This window comes from Lygodium microphyllum, chromosome 12 (assembly GCF_053477565.2).
Source record: "Lygodium microphyllum isolate KBCC chromosome 12, Lygodium_microphyllum_v1.1.10, whole genome shotgun sequence".
In the NCBI taxonomy this organism is placed as follows: domain Eukaryota; kingdom Viridiplantae; phylum Streptophyta; class Polypodiopsida; order Schizaeales; family Lygodiaceae; genus Lygodium; species Lygodium microphyllum.
In genome coordinates, this window is record NC_141146.1 from 86,794,784 (window position 1) to 86,821,269 (window position 26,486).

At 36.8% G+C, this 26,486-nt stretch overlaps 1 protein-coding gene across 1 annotated transcript in view; it reads left to right on the top strand.

Annotated features, from left to right (window-relative positions):
* The first annotated feature begins 11,871 nt into the window (after positions 1–11,871).
* LOC148028003 (Golgi SNAP receptor complex member 1-2-like) overlaps positions 11,872–26,486 on the top strand; it is a 72,579-nt gene continuing 57,964 nt past the window's right edge. Inside the window, exons 1-2 of the mRNA XM_087688980.1 lie at positions 11,872–12,124; positions 12,201–12,361. Of these exons, the coding sequence (XP_087545106.1) occupies positions 12,244–12,361 (118 nt within the window). The 5' untranslated portion in view covers positions 11,872–12,124; positions 12,201–12,243. The remainder of the gene's footprint in view (positions 12,125–12,200; positions 12,362–26,486) is intronic.

Genomic DNA, 26,486 nt, shown 5'->3' on the forward strand with positions numbered 1-26,486 from the left:
ATTGCATTTTTCAACAAATAAAAGTCTTGGTTGGGACGGTCTCGCTGATGAATTCTTTGAGGCGTATGCTATTCATTTTGTTAAACCACTGACAGTCATGTGCCAATGGGTGTAGGAGATGGGGCTTTATGCCTACATCATGGAAGGAAGGAGTTATCAAATTGATTTTGAAAGTTCTCTCTTGATTGATGTTGAAACATTGGCGATCAATCTCTGTAATGGGCTTAATGTATAAAATTTTCTCAAAAGTGATGGTGGCTAATCACCTCCACAAACATCTCCTTGGTCTCATGTATCCCCGTCAATATGGGTTCATCAAATGCAAAAAACATTTTTCATAATGTGATAATGAATATGCAAATGGGAATTGACTACGCAAAGCACTCCAATCAAGACATAGTACGAATTCAACTACACTTGGAAAAGGCCTTCGATTACTTGGACTAGTCCTTTGTTTTAGAGCTTATGCAAACCATGGTTTTTGGCCCACAAATGTCTCATTTGATATACACTATTATTTTTTAATACTTTTTCATGGGTCACGCTAAATGGATGTGTCACTCAACGCTTTGCTCTTGCATGCCTAGTCAGATAGGGCTACCCTTTGAGTCCTTTATTTTTTATCTTGGCAACTCGACCAATCCTCACCATGTTATCCCATTTGGTGGTCATTGGACAACTAGCTCAATTGTCCCTTCCTTTTGGTCAGCATTTTGTTGGCCAATCACTGGGCCGATGATACATTTATTGCCTTGAAAGTCAACTAGGATGGTCTCTATGGATGTTTGGCACCTTTTAGGCCATGGTTTTGGGCTACACATTAATGCTACAAAATCCTCCCTCATCAACTACACTAAATCAAATTTCCAATCCTTGAGATGGCAAGGCATGGTAATACCTCATGGTAATGTCACTAGAGATTTAGGATATCCGTTGGGTGTTGATGTTTAGCCAAAGAAATTGTTGAAATGGATTTCATGCAAGTTAGAGGCCAAGTTTCTTTATTGGAAATCACAAGCTTATGGCCATTCCATGTTTGCCTCAAAGTCACCTAGGCCATGTTACCCATGTTCACTTATTTTTTGCCACTTCAGCCTAGATTGCCACTACCTTGACCACCTTACTAGGCACATTCATTTCATATTAGGGAAAAGGGACTCCTTGCATGAAAGTATTTATTAGATTTCTTGGAGCCATATTTGCACCCCAAAAAACATTGATGGTGGGGTTGTTTTGGATGTTGAGACTCATATGGTCACTCTTGGTTGGCAACTTTTTGTGCTGTGTGCATGGACCATCACCCTTGGTCAATATCGTATGTTTCTTTCTAGAGGAGCAAGGTATTGTGCATGGTAATACCCATATTCTAGGCTTATGGTGGCACATCCTTAACACCGACACCAATTTCTCGATCATCTTCCTCTTCTTTGATGACCCATTTGGTGTGTTCATAGCAACTAGTTCTTCAAAAGGTGCACTAGCATCCAAGGAAACATCACTTGGTGGCTAATTCTTTTCATTTGGAATTATTGGCTATATCAAGTCCGCTCTCTTGGGATGGGAAACATAAAGACCAATTTGTATTTAATGGGATGGCATGTATGGGCTTAACTTCTATTGGAGATGCCACTCTAGTGAGTTGTAGTGCGTCGATCTCTTTTCACACAGTTAGGAGGCATTTTCAAATTCCTCATGGCTATTGTGACTTATGGAGCCAAATTGAGATGATGTTCTAGCCCACGCAAATTTCCCACTCTTGATTCCGATCATCCTTAGTAGGATTGGGATCCTGTAGACTTGCTCAATCTTGAAAAGGCCTAAGCTAATCAGGTATATCATCTTATGATTAAAGATCATCAATGGGGCTAGTCACTAAAGCTCATTCCATTTAGGTCCTGCACAAATCTAAGGCTTGGTGAAAAATGAATGTGATAGAAGGTTGGCCAAACAAGACTCCATTTAAATGCAAGGTTTTTCCTTGGTGAGTTTTGATTGGTAGTCTTCCTCTTACCCCTTTCAAAGTGCCAAATTTCCAACAACAATCATTTTTTGTAACACTACTACTGTGGAATTTTCTTCTCACAGGTTTATTTCCTATTGTTTAGCCAAAAAAATCTAAAGCCTCCTATCAAATATTTGGAGAATTGTGGTTGGAAAATCATGCTCCCTCTGACTAGGTCTTTGCTAAGGCAAAATATCCCACTTTGGTGCACCACATATGAAGATTTAATTTCACTTTTCTAGATTTTCAAGATGTTGGCATACTTGGGTCACTTGGAATGCATTTGTTTTTTACTCCACCACTGGTGTTGAGGGATATATTGCTAGGCTCAAGGGTCTTTTGCATTGGCAATTAGATCTCATCTTACATGCTGATCTTCTCCCTAGGGAGGATTTGGTTTCTTGGCGTACTTCAATTTCTTATGTTTTCTTGCCATGACTTTACTCCTTTTATGTTTTGACATGATATAATATAATTACTCATATATATATATATATATTACTTAAATAGAATTTTTGATATCCAAAGCCAAGCTCTAAATCACAATCAACATTAAAAACCCCTACCATAACTATCCCTACTATATGATAAGTCATACTTGAGGAAGTTTCTCCAAGAGCTTTGAGAGTCCATTCTCTCCAAATCAACTAGTAATTTATCCATGTAGCTAAAACTTTGCAAGAGTAGGCCAACATTGACCTTGCATGCTAATATGAAGATAAGTACAATTGTTTTGCTGAGGCAATTTTGCAAAAGGCTCCCCTTATCACCACTAATGTGCTCCTCCTACTTATTCTAGATGACTCTAATAGATATGTGATTAGCTAATGACACCTTGTCCCTTATGCAAGCTAATCAAATAATTTTGTTAATAATTTCATAATTCAAGTTATGTTCCACCATACCAAGTACATCAAACAACTACATCAATCCTAGTGTATGTGATATATTACACCCTTACAATTTAGGGACAATTGAGAAGTAAAAGACTATCCATTTGTAAGTGCATTAGTGGACATAAATGCTATTGCAATCCATGCAGTAAGTACTCTTGAAGTCTAGGGCAACAATTTTTTGTAGTTTGAGTGCTCTTTAGGCTATCAAGAGGTTCGATACGACCAAAACATAAAAGCATAATTCATGTTCAAGATTTCTAAATCAAGTTTGGAAGAAATCTATAAGTTGATGAAGAGAAAGGGGTGACTTAATTTTTTCAAACACCTATTGAACCCATGTGATATAAGATTTTTTTGGTAGTGGGTTCCATGGGTACCATTGAAATAACTTTTGTTCAATAGATGAACACCACCTTGCAACAACAATGATAAAATTCATGGTGGACCTATAGCTAGATTGCTAACTAAGGTGGAAAGAAATCAAATAGAGACATTTCAACAATAAAAATAAATAGAAGGAAATAATGAGCCAGACACTTACAAGAGAATGCTCTAAGAACTAATTCTATCGCATAAAGAGCCAAGTACATCATTATATACTTTTTTTGCTAGGTCTCTCTTCCCTTGTTTACTTATGGGATAGTACGATTGCATTCACCACGTGTCCTGTAGCACCAGTTTTAAACCCCCCTTGGTGCTAGCTAATCCTATAGATAGCTTCACTTGAGGGTATAGGTCTTTACATTTTCTCAATGACCTCCCTAGATGCTAACTAGGACTCTAACTCTCAATCATGTCATGAGAAGGTATAGGCTCCCCCTTAATGCATGCAAGGCTTCTAGCTCAAGCGATGTCATTAGGGTGTAGGCAATTACAACATATATCAATTTGGGATTTCATCCCCTTGGATACATCATTGGTGCCAATGGTGGACATTACAATTATGGTTTTAGTAGCTTCTTAGGATTTGTTGGCTCTTGTATTCAATTTTAACTTTGGCTTGATGCTTTCTTGGACTACACAACTTGGAGTACATTTTTCATGATAAAATGCCATGGCTTGGTATTTTCTCAACAGGCATAAATGATAAGGGCAACATATCTCTTATTGGATGCTTCCATGGCTTCTTAATAAACATGTATATTGGTGTGGGCATTGCATTGCTTTTAATATTTCGTACTCGCTTCTACATGATTCAACATATGGATTCACTCACAAGTTTTAGAATTATTACCATGATACATCATGGAGTTGATTTGGCTTGATATTGGCTTAAATCCTCAAAGCCTTAATTTGGATTGGTTAAGATCTTATAGTGTGAATAAAGACTTCCTATAACTAGTTCACCTTGGCTATTGTATGAAAATAATTCTAAAGCCTCTCAGATAGCTTGCATACTTTGATACACACAGTTTGTTGTAATCTAACATTCTAATGATAGGTGCCTTATATTAAACACACAACTTCTTACAAATTACTAATAGGACCTACAACTAAAGCTTTTAGAATCAATGGCCGCCCTTGAATTGCAATAGCTCAGCTAGTTATGGTTACTCTTCCACTATACTTTTGCGAGTTACATTGAGTTTCTTCTTTATTGGTGCAACATCAGCTCTACTCCTACATTTGCTTCAAATGATGATGATAGTCATAACCCAAAACCCATCAAGTAATGACATTATGTGCTTGTATTGACTTGCACCAAATTTTTATGTCGAAAATGTTGACCTCTCCTAGTTAAGCACTAGGAAAACTTTAAACTCAAAAATGGCCCTTAAAAATATTATAATTTAAGGGGAGGGCCTTTTGGATTGTCCAATAGAAAGGCTAGATGTTGACATTTATGGAGAGTGAATCTTCTCTCTCCAACTCTTGGGGTTTTTATTTTAAAAAGGAGTAGTGGGTGATTTAAAAAAGTGAGAATTAATAGTGCACAAATTTTGAGTTTCTCTCACTGCGTCCTTTGCCTCCTCTTTTTCAGAGAATTTTTAAATTTACTTTTTTTCTCTCACAAAATTAATTTGACCCAACAGTTGACCAGTTGACCACTTTTTCTCTCTTCTCCAATTGGGTAAAACACAAGTGCCCATCATTATTTACATTTTCTCTTATCTGTTGTTTTTTCAATAAGGTTTGATGTCATTTCTAACTGTTATTAAAAGCAAGATATGAAAATGAGAATAAGAATTAAATTTTAACCCATTTAAACACTTAAATCAAATTAATGTAACTTCATACACACAATCCATCATGTGATCATAAATCCATAATATTTTATTGGAATGCGATGAAACTTCACACGCACACCCATTAGGTGGCCAAGAGCCCACTTTTTGCAGAAAAGTAGCTCCATATGCTAAACTTCGGACTAGGAGTATATTGGCTTTTTTTGCCAAAAAAAAAAGTGCCCTCTTGGCCAGCTAAGGGGTGCACATGTAAAGTTTCATCGCATTTCAATAAAATTTGGTATTTTAAAAATTATTCTATACAAAATTATGGATTGATCAATAATTGAGAAAGTAACATTGCAATTACTAGCCCTTAGAACTTTTGCACCACATAGATGGTACAAAGGCATCAAGAGTAAAGTCTGTAATAAGAAATGACAAGTTCTCACATGTTTTTCTTACTGAAATTAACAATGATAGAAAAAATTGTAATTAAGTAGTTAATAATATAGTGAATATGCACATTAAAGTTGAAAGCAAAGAATGATACCAAAAACTTAATTCATACTTTAAGTGAGTGTAGCAATTTTGTAGTGGAAAATAGTCACGCGTCCAATGCATGTGGAGAATGTTATTCCAAAAGAGATAACATTACAGATAGTATTCACTCCATTTGAATGAATGCATGATTTACTACTTGAAGATTTTTTACAAGTTGGAAGTCCTTGAGGATTACAATAATGCACTTTGCATGTATTGCACAATGCTAAGTACTAATCCTTAAGTCTACCAAAAAGGCTTCAACATCTTGTTGTAGACCATGAAGATATTCTTTTGTGAAGCAATCAAGTCTATCCTGACCCTGTGCCAAAAACCACCTCTTGCTTTTGTTCAATAAAGATCTTGCACAATCCCATGAACAAGTCTCGAGAAACTAGTATTTGGAATGATGAGATCAAAAGAGCGCTAATACTTTTTGATTTCTATTAGGGCCATTGTTCTTGATCTCCACTTGTATTTATTTGGGGATGTTGAGGAGGACCCCTCTCAGGAAGACTTGAGAAAGCTGGGTTAGGTTGAGAAGGGGGTGGTCTATTGGCAAGCTATGAAGTGTCGTTATCCAAGACTGCATTTAAGCCAATAGATGTTTCATTGAGCTGAAGGCAATATGGGGCTCTGAGAGAAAGCTTCTTTGGGACCACCTTAGGCCTAAACCATATTTCCTACATAGCAAGAGATATGCAAACCTAATGAATAAGATAGAGAGAAACCCTAATACATAGTGCTTAAACTTTAAGGCTTGTTCACGTGGATATGCACTCTCTTTTTCTTTCTTAAACAATGAATTTGTTTACATTGAACACATTCTTCACCTTACTATCTTTGCTCTTTTCAAACCCATTTGCTGCCTTCTCAAAGCCTTGTTTTTAGCCACTTGACATGGTTTTCTTTGGCACTTCAAGCATCATAACCTGCTCTTTTAGTGACATGACATGATTCAATCATGCTACAACTGATTTATCAACACTTTCATTTGCTTTCTTCTATGACAGTTGAGCTTCATCTACTACTATGATCCTATACCACCAATATAGAATTTGGATCATTGGATTACTACCATTTATCCCTTCACCATGATCTCTTTTCCTTTGATATGCACCATGCACTATCCAATGTGAATTTTCCATCCCTTGTGTGAACCAATCTTTGATGCTTTCCTTTTCTCTGTAAAGTATGGCCCATATGTCTTAAGGATATACTACAAATGCACATAACACATATAAGTAAAAATATGCTCAATAATTTATACAATTCATATACTTCTAAAATTTTGACTTAGTATGTATCATGTAATGTGTGATAGAACTTTTACTACACGATCATACCATGTTTTCATAGAAGCTATCTGCAACATCAATAAATTCATACTTATCTTCTTAGTCAAGCACCATCTTTCAAAGTAAGGGAGCCAATTTATTAAGACTAATCCAAACCTTAGCTTTTGACAAATCAGTACTTTGATCAAGAACCACATAACTTATTCCAACTATCATAGTCTTGGAGCCTACGAAATGCGACATTCCCTTTCTCATTGATAGGTGTTGAAAGAAACTTTCTAGTCTTTGCTCTTCCAAAGCAAGGAGTTTTGGCACATTAGAATGTTTTCTTGATCTATTCTCATTCTTTTTTAATTGTTGCTTGATGCTTGTGTAGCCCAATCTTTGATAGCACTCACTTCAAATTATTACACGTTGCAATGACTTCATTTTTTGGTTGCATCGTATAAGCAAAGCAAATATATTTATAGACAAATTTCTCCATAATTCTAACAAAAGCATGAAACAAACAAATGTGAATATGATCCAATGGAATGTTGAAGATGTGCTTCCAAGTGGGATATTTATCACGTGTCAGTACGACACTTGTCACCCTTTTACAAATCTTCTTCTCATCCTTTCCGTCCATCCTCTCTGTCAAGCAATATAGGCATGTATATTTTACATTTGCACAATTGGAGATTCCACACATGCATTTTTAAGTTTTCAAGTCTCCTACAAGATGCCATTCAACCAAATATTCATCGTGCCCTTTAATCGAGGGCATCTTGCCATATTCCTAATGATTAATTATGTTTTGGAATGCTTGTATGCATAAAGAATAGTTGTAGCACCTCAAATGTTTCCATAGAAACTTCAAATGTAGCAAGCCATTACACATGGTACTCTGATTGAATACTAAAGTTCCTTGGGTTGTTCTTGTCAAATTGTAAGGCTCTATTAATCAAAGTTACATGTCCAATTATACCTTTGCCTCATCATACAAGATGCCGATATAGTGTATTGTATTTTGATAATCTCATTATTTTTTTGAGTTATAATTTTATTCATTTGATTATTTGTCCTATGAATTGTTGTATTTGAAGTTGATATGTAGTGATCACAAATTGGCTTGTTTTTTTACAGTTGCTTAGCAAGTTGTGAACTGTTTGAATGTCTGATCATTAAGCCACCTAGTGTAACCAAGTAATCCATTTTCACCCTCACACACATATTTCAACAAGTTTGTGATCCTTGAGAAAACCACGGTTAGGAAATCAATTGGATAGATTCCCCCATCAACTCACAATTCCATTGCTTTAATTCTATCTCCCTATAAATTTGTAGAACTTGAGGGTTAACACTGGTAAATTTTGTCCCTTTGAATAACCAGGCCTATTCTAGCTCTATTCCAATATATAGCTCATTTTTACCTTTATTGATTTTGCTTATTGCCTGCACCCTAGTTTTACAGATATGTGAATTGATTGCATGATCTAGTTGCTTGTATGTTGAGTGTGTGAAGATACTTTACATCAATACACATAGATGCTTATGAGAATAATGGGTTTGATATCTATGGAGTTAGATTGGAGAGGAACATATTGACACACATATATGTTAATAGAAATAAGGTTGTTGAGTCTACAGAGGTAAAGTGAAGAGGCATAGATAGACACATTGAGATGGACACACATATAGAGGTCAATGAAAATAGCTGGTTTGATGTCAATGAAGATAGGTTAGCGTGGATGCACAGAGATGTTAATGGAAATAAGGAGATAGATGTCTTAGGAGGTAGATTGGAGGTGCACAAATAGACATACAAAGATGTCAAAGGAAAGCATGTAGCTTAGTGTGTGAAGGAGGATTGATAGACATTGCAAAGTGCACAAACACAAATAGATTGCATACACTAGTTATTGACGACTAATCGTGAGTAAGAGAGGTCAAGGTAGTTCACTATGTAAAGGAAGGTTGCATAAACATAGAGAAGAGGTCATATTAGAGCTATGAGAAAGTAGTGAAATGGAGTAAAATAGCTCAGAGCGAAGGTATGTCCAAGAGTTTTCAGATTTTAGAAAATTTAGCTTTACCTCTAAAAACAGTTCCAAAAAATGAAAAAGTTGACCAATAGGTTGATTTTTTGCCCAAAAGACAAAATATAAAAAATCATCAAAATATCTTTAAAAGGAATCTTGAAATTTTATTTTTCTTATTTTTGATTAAAAATGAATTATCTACTAATCATTTTGCATTGAAAATCAAGCGCGACACTCCCATAATTAACTTCTTTTTTAATATAAAATTTATTTGAAAAAGGGTTCTTGAATGAGGAGAGAAAAGGATCTAAGCAAATCCTTTGTGGATAATATAAAAAAGGCAAAATGAGATTGTAAAAGCGGAGAGAGAAGAGGATTATTTTACTATTCTTCTCTCAACTTTTCCTAGCTTTAAGGAGGGTGGAGGGGAGCTAAAAGGCCCATATCTGAGTTCATTTTTTTCCTAATGTAACTTCTTATTCCAAGCTCCTCCTTAATGGTTCTTTAGCGGAAAAAATTCTCTCTCTCTCTCTCTCTCTCTCTCTCTCTCTCTCTCTCTCTCTCTCTCTCTCTCTCTCTCTCTCTCTCTCTCTCCATGAAAAGCATGTCAATCTATCATGAGCAAAGCAGGTGATAATCTGACAATAATAGCAAGCAATAATAGTGTCCTCTTTTGATCCTTCTTCTCTCCCTTGGAGAGCTAGTAGTGAGTGCTAATGCGGCCTATGGTGGGTTTAAGACCCATGCTTACTTTCTCTTTGAAAGATAGGTGATCCTTAAAGAAGGTTGAGAACACATCTAACAATTATTGATAGGAAGCTTGTCATGACAAGATTGAGAGACTATGCAAGATAGGAGGATAGGATAAGACACATCTAACTTATCCTAGGCCTAACTAGCTAACTAGCATTGATACCATGATAAAATTCATGGAAAAACTAGAGCTAGATTACTAGGTAAGGCGGAAATAAATAAAATAGAGTCATTTCAATAAGAAAAATGAATAGAAGGAACTAAGGAGACAAATACTTACAAGAGAATACTCAAAGAATTACTTCTATTATTGATAGTACATCATTATATAGCTTTTTTGGTGGTTTTCTTTTTCTCTTTTTGCTTATGGGATAGTACAACTACAATTACCATGTGTCCTCTAGCACCACTTTTCTAACAATATATTATCAAATTCCATCAAAATGCCCAACTCCAATGCTACATCACCCTAAAAGTCATTACAATAGTTGCTTGCATCTCCCATTGTAGCAACTTGTTAATTACTTGTACATGCTCACATTCGAGGTGTCCTATTTTCTAGCACAGTGAGACTTATGAAATTGGCTCTATTTTTCTAATGTATAGACTATAGCTTTTTCTACCGCGATCAGTCCCCTTTTATATTCCTCTTAATCAAACTATGCACAACAAGGTCTTTGTTGATGAAACAATTGACAAATGCCTTTTATGGGATAACAAACATTCGACATCCATTTGAAGAAATAATATATTCCACCATTCTACATCCCTAATACTACATCAATCTTTGCGGCATTCATCAAATTCTATCTTTGAGCTTTCCTTTCACTAATGCACAACAATGTCTTGGCATATGAACAATTGACAAATTCCTTTAATGGGATAATAAGCGTTCAACATCCATTTGAAGAAAATATATATTCCACTGTTCTACATCCCTAATACTACATCAATCTTTGCACCATTCATCAAATTCTATCTTTGAGCTTTCCTTTCACTAATGCACAACAATGTCTTGGCGTATGAACAATTGACAAATTCCTTTAATGGGATAATAAGCGTTCAACATCCATTTGAAGAAAAAATATATTCCACTGTTCTACATCCCTAATACTACATCAATCTTTGCACCATTCATCAAATTCTATCTTTGAGCTTTCCTTTCACTAATGCAATTACATGACCTTGTTTAGGAGTGGTTGGAGCTTTTGTTGTATTGAGAGTAACTTGAAAGGATGGTTCAAAGACCCCCTCTAGTTCTAGCTCCAAAGTAAAAAAGCAATTGGTTCCAACAATGGGTTGCTCTACAAGCTAATAGTGCACAAATGCTCAAGACAATGGGCTATTGTACAAGATGACAATGTACAAATGCTCCAACAATAGACGATTGTACAAGATGACGATGCACAAATGCTCAAGATAACAATACACAAATGTTTAAGGTCATAGAGCTTAGAAACATGTACTTTTGAAGGGAACGTTAAACTTGAACATACCTACTTTCTTAGCACTATATAGTGGAAAATATAGCTCTACAAGCACTCTTTAGTAGAAATGAACCCATTGAAATTCATATGGCATAGATAGCCTCTCAACACTTGCACCATTAATGGTGTCAAAAGTTTCAGCGAAGTTAGCAAAACAACATATTTTGCATTTCCCATGTCATTAGCACATTTTCTACCTCATTGTGACTATATAATCCATTGTGGGATGAAAAAACCTTCAAACAACCATTTGACCAAACATCCACAACAACTACATTAGCAAGTCTCATGGAAGTATATGTGCCAAAATGATATGAAGTTTAAGCTTAAATATCACAACTTGCATCGCAAAAGGATATGAAGTTTGAGCTTAAATACCACAACTTGGGTCAAGATTCACTAGCTCAAGTATTGATGAGATGGTGTGTTAAACCCAAGGTTAAGGGTTCCATTCTCATGGGTAGCATTGAAGGGGACGATGATGGCACCTTGTGCACTGTAAAAAGTGATTATGGTTTCATGTGGCCGGTCACTGAGATGGATGTTATAATACAAGCATTGATGCATCGATGTAAGCACGAAAATCAATTATGAAAATATAATTTAGTATCTAAGTAGCACAACTTGGATCACAAAGGCGTCATTCATATCTCATGGTATGTTTGAATGAATTACACAAGTTGATTAGAGGTTGGCAAAGGTCTTGAACGTTAATGTAGACGATTGAACAATTACAGAAGTTGATTAGAGGTTGGCAAGGGTCTTGAAAGTTAATGTAGACGATTGAGCAATTACCTTTCATCAGCACAGCTGCACAAGATCTATCGCTAAGACAATACGATCTGCTATAGATTTTGTAGCTCTCGCTGTCGTTAATGCATCATGGATCGCTGCCATAGCCATTCAAGGCTTGATCCACCTTAAGATCATGATTCTGCCATTATAACATCAGGATCAAGGTATCTACTACCTGAATTCGTTACGCGAGATACTGTGTGTATGCCTAAATCGAGGCCCGCATTTCGATCTGTGCAGGACGTTAAAAGACAATAACAACTGTTCGTTCACCCTCTACAAAATGGAGGAATTGGATACGAGCTGGGAAGAGCTGAGGAAGGAGGCCCGGAAGATAGAAGGGGATCTTGACATGAAGCTCTCATCTTACGCAAAACTAGGAGGCATGCTTGTCCATGGCGGTAAGTTCTGTTTTTTTGTTATTGCCACCATTGAAGAAAAGTTTGGCTTTTGTAGCATCTGTAATGTCAGCAGACATTCACCTTTTAATTGCTCAGTTGGTAAGGCTTTGGGAGTTTGTCGCTGCATATCTAAAATGCAGGTCTTTTCTGTTATTGCCACCATTGAGAACACGTTTGGCTGTTATAGCATCTTAATGTGAGCAGACATTTTCCTTTTTAATTGCTCAATTGTCAAGGCTTTGGGAGTTTGTTGCTGGATATCTAATTGCTCAGTTGCTAAGGCTTTGGGAGTTTGCCACTGCTGCACATTGACAGTAGATTGGGGGTCAGGTTATATTATATATTTTGCAAACCAGAATTTTGTTACAGCAGAATGAATAATATGTAAATCGGCCTTCTTGTCATCCCTTGTGTATGGTGCTTTCTTTGACAGCAGCAATTCTCTGCAGACGGTCTGAGCTCGTTAACTAGGTTGCACTTGATGAAAAGACAGAACTCTGCATTTTTCTTGACACTGAAAGCTACAACAAACCAGTGCTGTAGAAAATTGCTGAACCAATCTGGTGTGGCAAAGGATAATACGAGCAATTTTCAATCAATTATAGTTGCATTGTGATGGATAGTGGAAATGAGAGGAGCTCGCAATGATGCTTGATGATTTTTGTTTTGTTATTTGAAGACTTTTTGAAGAAGCTAGAGGTAGAGGTATTGCTTCACATTTTGATTGTGGTCATTGCTTTTTAAGTAACTAGCACATATGATTCTGATCATAGGACTGAACACTTTCAAAGGAGCAATTTAGCTGTTTCCCTTATTTCTCAAGCACTGGTTGTGCAATATTAGGCCTAGTGCATGGTAACTTGTGTTGCAAGCATAGGTTCAGCTAGCCAAATGGTGAAGCCTGTCAAAAAGTGTCAGGCTGCAGGCAGAATCAAGATGCATAGAGGAGAAATAAAGAACACAAGCATGAGGCAAAGGTGCAATACAAGCTGAATGATGTGAATGCATGTACAACTCTTGCTGCAGGTAAGTTGCAAGTGAGGACACTGGAAGACAAAATGAAGAAATAAATGCTAAATGATAATTTATAGAAAACAGATGACTTTATATAGCCAAAGAGTCCTAAAATCTGATAGAGCTCCTCATTTCTCCCATTGACTTAGTCATGGGGCATAATAGCAGGAGATGGCTGTATTGCTAACATCCCCTCTCAAATCTCGTGTGTACTTGAAGACCGGAGGAGTGCATGATGAACTAGAAGGGCCTTCATAAAGAGATTTGCTGTATTGTTATGCATGGGGCAAGCTTTTGTCAAAGGAACATTGTGGTACTGAACCTTAACGTGCTTGGTGAGCACATGGAACACCAGATTTGGCAAAATCTGGACAACTCTGGTTGTGACAAGCAAGTATGGTTGGTCTTCCTTGGGAAAGGCCGAGCTGTACAAGTAGTCTACTCAGCCTTGTAGTCTCTTGAACCATGTCACATGCAAGCATATGATTGCCTTTGTAGAAGATAAAACAACAGTAATTGCTTCATCTTACTCCACTTGATCCGAGTAGAAAGCAGAAGTTTTTAGTGAATTGTTGAGTGTTGATCTTGACAACCTAATCAAACCTTGTAGGATCCCATGCAATCTAGTGCCTAGCAAGCACCTCAAAGCCCAAATTCCCGATTGCCAATGCACTATGAGTGGTCTCAGCACAACTGAGAATGAGCTCAGTGATGTTCATGAGCCATTTTGATGCACAATACAAAAAGAACGGACTTGTGACTCCCACGTGAGCGCCTTGAACCACATCGACACCAGCAAACTCAAGATAATTTGGGTTTTTTGCTGCTGTGTGGCTGGCTCAACCCATGCCTTATTAGTATCTTGCATCGAGCATAGGTGGTTTGCTGCACACAGGATCCATTCTGTAGGCAACTCTTTTGATACTCTCCCTCAGTGCCCTCTCACGAGAGAGAGAGTGGCTGTTGGATAGCCCTTTGCTCCTTGAGCATCCATTGTATCACATCTACCAGCCCTTTGACTTTGACTTTGACTTTGACTCTGAATTCGACTTTGACTTTGACTTTGACTTTGACTTTGACTTTTTGACTGAAATTTTCACCGTTTTTTTGCAGCCTTCTCTATTTGAGGTTAACAAGAGACAATAAAGCTACCACACATGTCAACAAAATGAGAAATTAATATAATGGTCTAAAATGGACTCTAATTTTGGTACCTCTAGCTCTTGGCACTGTGCTTGACCATTGCATTTGGAGTGAAGGATTTGACACTGGCATACAATGGACAAGTGTATAGGCAATGTGGGACAAGGATAGGGAAAAAGGAACATTGAAAATATTCCAAAGATATGGAAATATGCAATTTCCAAAGGAATCTAGAAAGTGTGCAATTTTTCTAAGGTTTAATGATCATTTGAAAGTTTTGCCTAGTAAGTAGCTCACTTGAGTTGTAAAGTAGACTCAATACTTAAGTTTGGTCCAATGAGCAACTTAGTTATGTTTGATTGACCATTGGTTAATTAGCGTGTAATCAACTTTGAATTTTGATTAAGGAGCTTTTGGTTTCTCATTTAGAAAGTTTATATGGCTATTTGGGGTTTCTTTCTCTCTCATTTTGATTAGCATAAGTTTTGAAGATAGTCTTTTTTTTTTCCTTTGCTAGAAGAATTGTAGGTTTTAGTTATGGACCATGAGCTGATAGAGTGTATAGAGTTAGGATAGCAGCCGATCTTCTTTTGGCATGATGAATCCATTGGGCAGCTCTATTACTCCCTTGATAGTAGGTATTATTACTATTTTTTATGTAACTATTGTTAAAATAGGTTATTACAGCATAACAAGCTGAGATCCTTTCTTGTCCTTCGAGATCTCAAGCCTCATGAACTTTTTGGGCAACCAAGCAAATGCTTTGTAAAATTGGGCTTAAATGTTGGTTGTCATTTTAAGAGATTGGCAAACTGAAGTGTATATGTGCATTTTGAACACTTTAAAGTTAGTTGATGTTGAGAGCTAAAAAGATGAGTGGGTTGCCTCTTACCCACCTAACCTCCAATCCTTACTAAGAGAGCTAAAGAAGGGCACCACCTATCCAAAGAGAGGATGGGCTAGGACATCCATTTTCTAAGTGAATGGAAATAACCAAAACACAACTTCACAAGAGAGAATTTGTAGCCCATCTTAGGGGAAATGAAGATGATCGAATGTTAAAAGAGGTGATGGCTCCTAATTTCTCCCATAAACATATATATAACATGAGGAAATAAGAATTCTCCACCAATAGAGTATATGACAAGTCTTAATAAGTTTAAGTATGAATGTAGAGGGAGAATTAGAAGAGAATATATATGATCTAGACATCATATTAGAATATGAGAGAGAGAGAGAGAGATGAGAAGAGAGGGAGACAAGAGGAGAAGAGGTAGAGGAAGCTTGCCATTATGTATTCATGGAATGTTACACAAAAAAGAGAGACTCACTTATAGTTTACCTCAAAGAGATGAACTAGCATGAGGGTGTTGCATAATGTGTTCTTAGTGGCTTCCCTTTGGGCTTGGTTATTTAGAGTGCTCTTATGTGCTTGTGATTGTGTTTCTTTATATCTCCATGGACACCTTATATAGCCTCCATGATGGATTAGATTAAGCTAATCTTCTTGATTAACATAATCCTAGATGATGTATGACATTTTTGATAATATGGAGAATAGTGGATGGGACAAGTCTCTACCTTCGTCATCATGTAAGAAGCCAAGGGTAGTGGTAGATAAGCTAGAGAAAAGGAGTTAGATTACAAGAGGTGGGTTCATGGAATGTTATATAAAAAAGAGAGACTCACTCATAGTTTATCTCAAAGAGATGGACTAGCATGAGGGTGTTGCATAATGTGTTCTTAGTGGCTTCCCTTTGGGCTTGGTTATCTAGAGTGCTCTTATGTGGTTGTGATTGTGTTTTTTTACATCTCCATGGACATCTTATATAACCTTCATAAGGGATTAGATTAAGCTAATTTTCTTGATTAACATAATCCTAGATAATGTATGGGATCTTTGATAATATGAAGAATAGTGGATGGGACAAGTCTCCACCTTGGTCATCATGTAAGAAGCCAAGTGTGGTGGTAGATAAGCTAGAGAAAGAGAGCTAGATTACAAGAGGTGGGTGTCCATAGTACATTATTATAATATATCTACAAGAAGAATTAAATGGGAAGTTGATGTGATAAGGGTGAAAGAGAGAATAAAATTGATTGCAGCCAGCAGTCGGCGCCTTTGTAACTTCAAATCGGTGAAGAATTTGAAAAAAATTTATTATGCAACTTTGTAGACCAGGTCGAAATCGATCGGGCCTCACAAGAATTTTCTTGAAATTTGATTTTTCTTGGGATTTATTAAAATGATTAAAAAAGACTTCCAAAAGCTGCTTTGACTTTAATTCCTTATATACATATAAGCATGCGATAGAGGGGGTCCATGCTTGCAAGCTTTTGTGCAAGATCCAAATGACACCATGATGTGGACATTAACTTGTGTACAAGGGTGATGTGTCCTCTTATGATGGTAATGAATCCCAAATCTTAGTGATGCAGATGGAACCCAAGTGTAGTTAGAGGTTAGTCCTTTGAAAAAATCTATGCACTCACTCAATCTCTAGGTGTAATCCATTTTCACATTCACTAAGATAACCCATCTCTTTTATCCTTTACATTGACATCCCTCCTAAGAACTTATTTCTCCACTTGCTAGAGTTATTATAACCGAGAAGCAATGTAGTATACCTAGTGCTTGAAGAGTAAACCCATAGTGATAAGATGTAGGGTTTGAGTTATGGGTAAGGCTCTTAATAGGGATTTTGGCCAAATTTTGTGGGAGAAATCGAGTTTATAAAAAACCCGGATGAGTGTAAAGAAGCTATTTCCCACAGGAAGCCATTAAATTGTAAATATAAAGGAATAGATTATTTAACGAAGAAACCATAGCCAAGGTGTCTAGGCATGAAATGATATTACCATTGTTGGTTGAGAATCAAATGATGAGAGGCTGCAGCATGGTATGCACCCCAAGCTATGGTAGCTAAGAGTATTCATCCTCTTAGATGGTGAAAGGTTGAAATCTCAAATATAAAATGTTGTAAAATGGTAAAAAGATGCTATACTAGTTACAACTTAGCCTTTTATACTTAACTCTAGTAGATTAAATATTGGCTAAGGCATTTAGGCACTTTTACTCTATTACAAGCCATCTTGGCCTAGAAGAGCTTTGTCCTCAAAGCTAAATTTGGGAACAAGATATGAGGATGAGTACAAGAATAGCTTGAAATAGATAAAGTCATGTTGAAATAGGAGTCTATGCTGTAGAAGACCAAATAAGTCGATGTGAAGAAAGACATGTAAATGGAAGAAACTGCTGTAAGTGTCCAGAACAGGCTGCAGTACAAATCTGGCCATAGTGAAGTAGAAGTGTCCAATTTCCATGTATGAGGTATAGAAATGTAGAAGACAATATGTAGTATCCAGCCATACCATCAAAATCAAGTTTTGATGAAGATAAAGCATTTAACTTTAGAACAGAAATTGATTACAAGAAGCTAATTACTGTCTAGTGAATGAACTATCCTCTTGAAGAAACCATGGAAATTGTTCCAAATATGAAGCATGCTGGCAAGAAGATTCTTCCATAGGCAAACCCTTTCACTTTATAAGATACTCCACAAGCACTTGGTTCCTTAGAACTTTCTTCTGCTTATCAATAATCCTTTCAGGTTCATAAATGATCAAACCATCTTCATCAAGGAGAGGTAGTTTTTTAAGAACTTAGATTTCAGGGCCAACATACTTCTTGAGCTGAGATACATGAAAGACATTGTGGATGCGTGTAGTTGAAGGTAAATTAAGTTGATAGGCAAGTTTCCTAACTCTCTTAACTATTTGGTATGGACCATAATACCTATGAGCAAGTTTATTATGTCCTCCCCTAAGAGAAGCATAATGGGATTTTGGAACCTTCAGGAAAAGCCACTCACCTTTATCAAACTCCACATGTCTTATTTTCTCATCCGCATAGGCCTTCATTGTCTCTTGAGCTTTTTCAATGTTGTCCTTGCATTGCTTCATAAGAGCCTCCATCTTCTCTAACTCTTCACGAGCATTAGAATTTACATCATCATGAAACAATGCGAAAGGCACTTGAACCTTGTAGCCATATAATGTTTCAAAAGGAAACTTGCCGATACTCATGTGACGAGTATTATTAGAACAAAATTCTGCAAGATAAAGCCAATGGTCCCGTGCGTTTTGTGTGTCATGGCAAAAAGGACGCAAATAAACTTCTAGCCATTTGTTAACCCTTTTAGTTTGCCAATCCGTTTGTGGATGATAAACCATACTAGGAGTCAAAATAGTCCCCATAGAAGAGAACAAACTCCTCCAAAAGCTGCCCATAAACTTGGTGTCACGATCGGACATAATCTTTATTGGCATTCCATGAAGCTTAAAGACACATTCCATAAACTAATCAGCCACTTGCTTTGCTGTGAATTGAGCCTTTGTTGGAATGAAATGGACTGATTTAGTTAACTGGTCTACCACCATATAAATACTGTTCCACTTATACTTGTAGGCAATCTCGTTATGAAATCCATACTAATATCAGTCCACTTCCCATGAGGAATAGGTAGTGACTGAAGCAAACCACTGGGTAGAAGTGTAAAATCCTTATTTTGTTGAGACGGAAGACAACTCATGACATAGTCTTTAACATCTCTCCAAATCCCTTTCCAATAAAAGCTCTTATGAATATTATTAAATGTTTTGAACAAACCATGATGTCTCGCTAAAGGTGAAGAGTGCATCTCTTGCAAAATGCAGTCTTTGAAAGGTGATTGAGGAGTCAAGAAAACCCGTCCTTGATACCATAAAAGACCATTATGCCATTTATAATTTGGATACTTTTCTCCTTTGCCTTGCTTAAATTCCTTCATCATTTTGGATGCTTGCTCATCAAGAAAATACTCTTCTTGAATATCATGGATTCAATCCTTATGCACAGTTGAAATGGTAGAGATAGAACATGCCTACATTTTTGATAAGGCATCTGCCATCACATTATCTTTTCCAGCTATATAAGATATCTCAAAAACATATCCTTGAAGAGTAGCTAACCATCTTTGTTGCTTGGGAGACAAATTTGATTATGAAAGGAAGTATTTTAGCACACAATGATTGCTTTTGACCTCGAAATGGCTGCCATAGATGTAACAATACCCTTTCAGTCCTAAAAGCTATTTTGAACTTATCTCTTTCTTTCATTCGAATTTGATGATAACCTGATCGAAGATCTATTTTGGTGAAGACCTTTGCATCTTTAAGCTCATCCAAAAGATTATCAATTTGGGGAATAGGATACCTATTCTTGACCATTGACTTGTTCAAATCCCGATAATCAATACACATACGAAATGATCCATCATTCTTCTTGATTAAGAGTACGGGAGAGGCAAATGGTGATTGACTTTGCTGAATTAAACCCATTTGCTGCAATACTTTGACTTGTCGCTCTACTTCTTTCCTCTGAAACTTTGACAAGCGATAGGGAGGTTTGTTGATGGGCTTTGTGTTGGGTAACAAATCAATAGGATGGTCAACCTCTCGCTTTGGAGGTAAAGATGATGGTGGTTAAAATAAATCCTTGTATTCCTCCAATAGCTTTTTCAAACTTGGATCTCTTTTCTTTGTAGAAGAAGATGGCTGATTTGATTATTTCTCTTCATCTACTTTCGCAAGCAAAAGAGTGAAGATACATGATTTGGCATTGATTTCTTTTCGCAATTTCTTCATGGAGATGAGTTCTATATGTCTGTGGTCTATGCCTTTTAGTTCTATGTGCTGTCCTTGCCAATTAAATTCTATTTGCATTTGTTCCAAGTCTAAAGTGAATTTGCTAAGTGTCTTTAGCCAATTACATCCAATAACAATGTCAATAGGGCCCATATCCAAAGTAATCAAGTCCACTTTTATTGTGCAAGAGGGAGATAGCTCAATTGAAGTACATGGACACACTTATTTACTAGACTCATATACACCATTGGCAACTTGTATTTGCAAGGAAGAATCCATATCAATGGGTAGCAACTTCAGCCCATTCAAAGATTTGGTGTTGACAAAGCTACAAATGCTGCTCGTATCCACTAAAATATGTGTAACCTTGCCATAAATGATACCTTTGAGTCTAAGTGTACTTTCCCCTTTGCAACTGGTCCATGCATAATATGAAATGGTACACAACGAAGCATGAGAATCACAAGTGCCACCTGGATCAAATGGAAATTCATCCATGGGATCATAAAATTCTTCGTTAGTGGCATGGTAAAATCTTGTGCTATAAAAGCATAAGTAGGTAAAGCTCTTATTCATGAATCTCTTTGACCATTGGGTAAGCATCAACATGCAGTAATAAATTTTCCTCTTGATGTTCTTCTTCTTCAACTTCCACATCTTGTGTGATCACCATATTGATTTTTGAATTCTTAACTTTGCACTTCAGCATATGATCTTGTGACCACTTCTCCCCACATTTGAAGCATAATCCTTTGGTATGCATTTCTCTAAGCTTGTCGTGAGGAAGGTGGTTGTTAGAACTGTTTTGGGACAGTTTAGGAGCACTTTCAGCTCTTGAAAAATTGCCTCTTGTGTCAGCCACATTTCTGAAATTTTACCCTGGTTTCTGTGCATAATTTCCACCCTGTTTAGAGGCATAAACAGTGGGAAAAGTTAGCCTTTGCTGTTATAACTGTTTTGACTGTTATAACCCTTGTTTTCTTGCTTAAAAGAGTCTCTTGATTGGCTGAAAACTTGCTCATATTTTGTAGGTTGATTGAAAATATTATTGCCCAAACTCCTTTGCTGGAAATTTCTTGCGTCTCTCTTGTACTTCAAGGAATATCTTTTAGCCAATTGTATGGCCTCATGTAAAGTTTTTGGTTATTGAGCTCCTACCTTCGATGATAGGGCAAGGTCAAGACCAAAAATATATTTATTCCCTTTAGCAAAATTTGAAATGCCTTCAACATACATGGAGAGATTCAAGTAGGTGTTGGAGTAGTTTCTAACAGATATTCCTCTTTGAGCACATGCATACCATCTTCTTTGGAGCCTTTTTTTTTCCAAAGGGGAAATGAAAACATCAATTATTGCTTGCTTGAACTCTTTCCAAATGAGAAAATTTTACCCAATCTTGTGCATGTAATGCCACCAAGTATTGGCGTAACCTTTAAGATGAAGAGCTGGGAAATAAATCTTGGCTTTTTCACTTCTAGAATAAAGGGTGAAGTATAATTCAAGCTTATTAATCCATTTCTCCCACTCCGAAAGTGAAGTGTTATCTCCTTTGAAATTAGTGATCTTGATCTTTTTCTTATACTCCTTTTCATTGTAAGATGACTGTCCATAATAATGTTACCTCCATGAATCTTTGTTCCATGAGTTTTGCCTAAAAGGAGGTGTGCCTAAAACCATGAGATGAGGGTTGGCCGTTTGAAACATGCTCTTTGTTTGGGATATCATGGGTTAATCTTCTCTCATCATATCTTCCACCTTCATGAACTTGATTGTTGACTGCATTTCCTTTTTGTACATTTGAGGGCTAATGGTAAAAAGACTTGTAAAAGGGGTCACATCCATGATAATCATCATTCCATCGATTGTTGTCTTATTCCCCTTTACATCTATGACTATCTTTTGGGCTGCTAAACTGAGGCCTTGGGGTATGAATGCCATGGATTTGTGAAGGGTAATGGTTGCTCATTACTTTAGATGGTTCTCCCCTTTCAAAAGTATGTATAATTGGCTAAGAACTTTCTTTGTTTGGATGGGGAGGATTGCCAACAAGAGGAGTCACATGTGAATCTTCAATAGTTGGAGGTTTCCTCTATGGTAGATTCCCTTATTTACTTGTGCCATCCCCTGCAACAAACCTTGATTTATATGTATTAAGTCTCCATTCAAAGTCTTCAAATCCTTAGAAAGGCCTTCAATCACATGTGCCAACTCTTTTGAAAGTAAAAAGTAATCATTTATTGCATGCACTTCATGTGTGTCATCCCTTCCTTGGTGTGTGTTGTAAGTAATCCCAATTTTTAAATCTTCATCTATTTGTTCAACATTATGGGCTTCATTTGTGCCTTGAAAGTTCCTAACATCATCATTCAATGCTTCAATAATGAGGTCTTTCTTTTCATTCCTAGCCATTAGGAGACGGTGCTGTAATAGTAGATAGTTTGTCAATAAATCCCTTGTTTCTCTCAGAATATAGCACCAATTGTAATGCTTAATAGCTCTATGGGAAGTTTATTATATGGGGATATACCAGATTTCAAAAGATATGGACTTGGGTTGGAAACTTTAGGTGAAACAGTGACAAACAACGTCCCCCTATATGCTGTTTGGGTGTTGTCTCACTGTACCTAGTGTCAGTAAATCAACAATAACTTAAGCTCTTGATATCAGATTGCCAAACTTTTTGATTCAAATAAAAGCTTAGGATCCCCTCTTCGAATGGAGCTATCAAGTTCTCAATTTGGATTAGGATAGAATTTTTTGTAATTGAATATTCCGGTCTGAACAAAAGTTTCTTATATCCTGTCCACCACTTGTAAGTATCGTGTTTGACCCTGTGGGAGTACCTTGAGTGGAAAAATCCCTTGTAAACCTTTGTATCAACCTGAAGAGGGTTATGGGGCACTTGTAGGGCTCAAGAATAACTTGTAGATTGGTAGGTACCTGCTGTAAGATCTGTAAAATTGTGACTACTACTTGTAGGTATCCTGCGAGTAGGAGATACCTTGCAACTCTTCCAATCTTGTTCCAATGGAACCTTTAACCACCTGTGGTACCTTGAATAAGACTGATCACTGCTGTACTACTGCCAAACTTTGACAATGGGGAATGTATTTGCACCTAAATTTGAAAATCGCATGGGCTTCAAGACTTGAGGGGTATGCAAAGTTCCTCCTTAAGCCGGGTTGTGCAACCCTTCAGGGTCATAATCAGGAAGGGAGGGTCACCTCTCTTTTGTCTTCCTGACTCGCCTTATATCCACTTTTCCTCACGGGAATCAACATGGCAAGTACATTCTAAAGGCTAATCAAACAAGGATGCTATGTATTGATTGAAAAAGCTTTTAAATTTTTCAATGAAATGCAAGTGGGTATTGGGAAATGATTGAACTGAAAAGGCTATGGATAGTGCATTACCCTTTCATAGTGACTCACTGCTTTTACAATATTCCCACTTACCATTTTCATCATTATTTCAGTCCTATAGCATCAATGTTCAATCATCCAACAAAAATCCAAGGTAAGTGGGCAGTGAGTAGCATTTATGCAATCAATTTAGCATTAATATTTGAATGGGTAGGAAATAAAATTCATCAACCTATCATAATCAGTTCTAGGCTGAACTCTACATGCCCTTTAATGGGGATTAAGAGGATCTATTACGCTCAATCTCTCTTATCAACAATAGGACTGGTTCAACAATTGGATGAAAAGAGAGATTAAGCTGAAAGCAATAGAATTACCTCTTTAATGTTGATGAAAAGTAGTCGATGAATCCAACCAATCAATATTCAGCATAAACCACTATCCATGGATCAAGATTGAAGATCATAAGGCCGGCTTCAAGAAAGCTTTGTCCAATATGATTGCTCCCATATAATTTCAGCTCCCGATCAATAAGATTGCTCCAATGCAATCAAGAGAATCCAATGATTTGATAGAAGTCTACAATGGCTTGTTGGAGAAGATACTTTGAGCTTTGAAGAGTGTAAATTCTTATTAGAATCAAGGATTCCAAGAACTCTTAGACATTGCCATATTCAAGAGGCTGAAAATGCCTTCAATCTTGAAGAAATTCTTCAATGTAAGTCCAATCTTGATGGAATACCTTCAATTAAACCTTCCCAGGGTTGTAGACAACAAAAGCCCCATGAATTGAAGCCTCAAGGAAGCAAAATTTGATGAAGATTGATGGCTGCCCTGTTTTGCCCCAATCTGAGATGAGAAAAATGCTTCAATCTTGCTTGGAAGCTCCAATGTTTGCCCAATGTTGGTTGTAGATGCTTGCTTTTCACTTCTTGAAGCTAAAAGAGACCAAGATTGACTCAAAACTTTAAGAAATTGCTGAAATATTATTGCTGTCCATTTTCAGCCATAGCTAGGGTTGTGAAGGAAGCTTCAAGGCTGAAGAAGAGTGAAAGATCAGGTATTAGAAGGCAAGCACTTCATGTCAAGGCTGTCATTAATCATTCAAATGAGGGAGAAGGTTGAATGGTGGGGAAGATTGCTGAATATCTAGAAGATGAGCAGGAAAAAATGGCGCAAACTCTCTAGGCCCTTCTCTTGCATCACGTGGTCACTATTCTACTGAAGGTCAAGCACAAGGGTAGTCAATAGGTTGCTCAAGACATCAGGAATCATCCCTTGTAGGTTGCATGAAGAGAAGTGGCCATGGTAGAGAGAAACAAGAAGAGATTTCCATGGTAGTTTTCAGCAAGAAGCTTGGAAAGAGGAAAGAGAAGCTGGCTTCAAAAAGTAACCACGGTTTAACCCTTCTAAACCTTGTTTAGGCTTTAGTTAAACCCATGATTCTTCAAAATGGTCCCAAATTGACCATGAACCACATGAATCCGTCATTATTTCTTCAAACATTCTTCAAGACCATCAAATTTAGTCACGACTTACTGCAGAGATCTTAAGTAATCATGGTTTTAAACTGTGTCAAATGCTGTGACTAATTCTTGTCCTCCAGTTACTATGTGCCTAAACTTGTAACTAGATTCACAATGAAAATGACCTTCCCATTGGATCAAAGATGTGCTCTGATACCAATGTAAAGAAGCTAATTCCCACAGGAAGCTATTAAACTGAAAATACAAAGGAATAGACTATTTAATCAAGAAACCATAGCAAGGTGGCTAGGCATGAAATGATATTACCATTGTTGACTGAGAATCAAATGATGAGAGGCTGCAGGATGGTATGCACCCCAAGCTATGGTGGCCAAGACTATTCACCCTCTTAGATGGTGGGAGGTTGAGACCTCAAACATAAAATGTTGTAAAAGGGCAAAAAGGTGCTAGGCTAGTTACAACTTAGCCTTTTATACTTAACCCTAGTAGGTTAAATAGGCATTTAGGCAATTTTACTCTATTACACTTGGAAACCAATATCAAGGGTGACAAGGTCATTGAGCACCTATGGATAGGTTATGCTGCATGAAATCACTGAAAATACAACCGTTTGCGATTAACTTTGAGTATACAAAAGGTGAGATTGTAGCTCTTTTGTTGCACGAAATGCTATTTTGTTGCAGAAAATACATGGGAAAATTTAGGAAAATGCAAGGCATAACTTATTGGAATGCATATAGTAGGGATAATAGTAAATTCCCTTTGATTCAGGGCATGAATTAAATGTAGGTTTGCTATGGCAACAATGCAGGTTTGAATTTACTGAGTTCAATAGTGAATTGAGTGTGCAAAATTAGGGTAAAGTACTGGGTGAAACTAGCTTTAGGAAATTGAAAGGGTAGTAACCATAAACTTAATCTGCAAAATACTCAACCATAATCATGAAATCTGCAATAAAATAGTTAACACATGTAATATAAGGGAGGTAGAATGATCCTACTTAAAGACACAAAACATAGATTGACCCAAAAGCTTTGTGCCTCTTGTGGAATTTTAAATGATTAGTAGAGTTGTTCATTCTAAGTACAAAGAACACGATTTCTACTTTGACACCTTGCATTTCAGCTATTAGTAGATTCTAACCGGTATCTTATTCTTGGACTTGTTTTTCACAAATCATTCTTGTCTAGCTTACTCACTAAATCACAAGATGCTCTCACCAATTGAGTCTAATCAATATTATAATTGGCCACATTTGCCTTAAAACTTCAATTTTGACACTCTATTTAAAAAGCACTTGCATGTGGACCAAGAGTATGGTAAATGGTTGCACTTCAGTAGCTATGCTGGAGCAACAACAACGTGCTTTGTTACTTGGAGAAATGTATGGACAATTGTACTTTGCTATTACATGGAGTAACAATAGTGTGCATC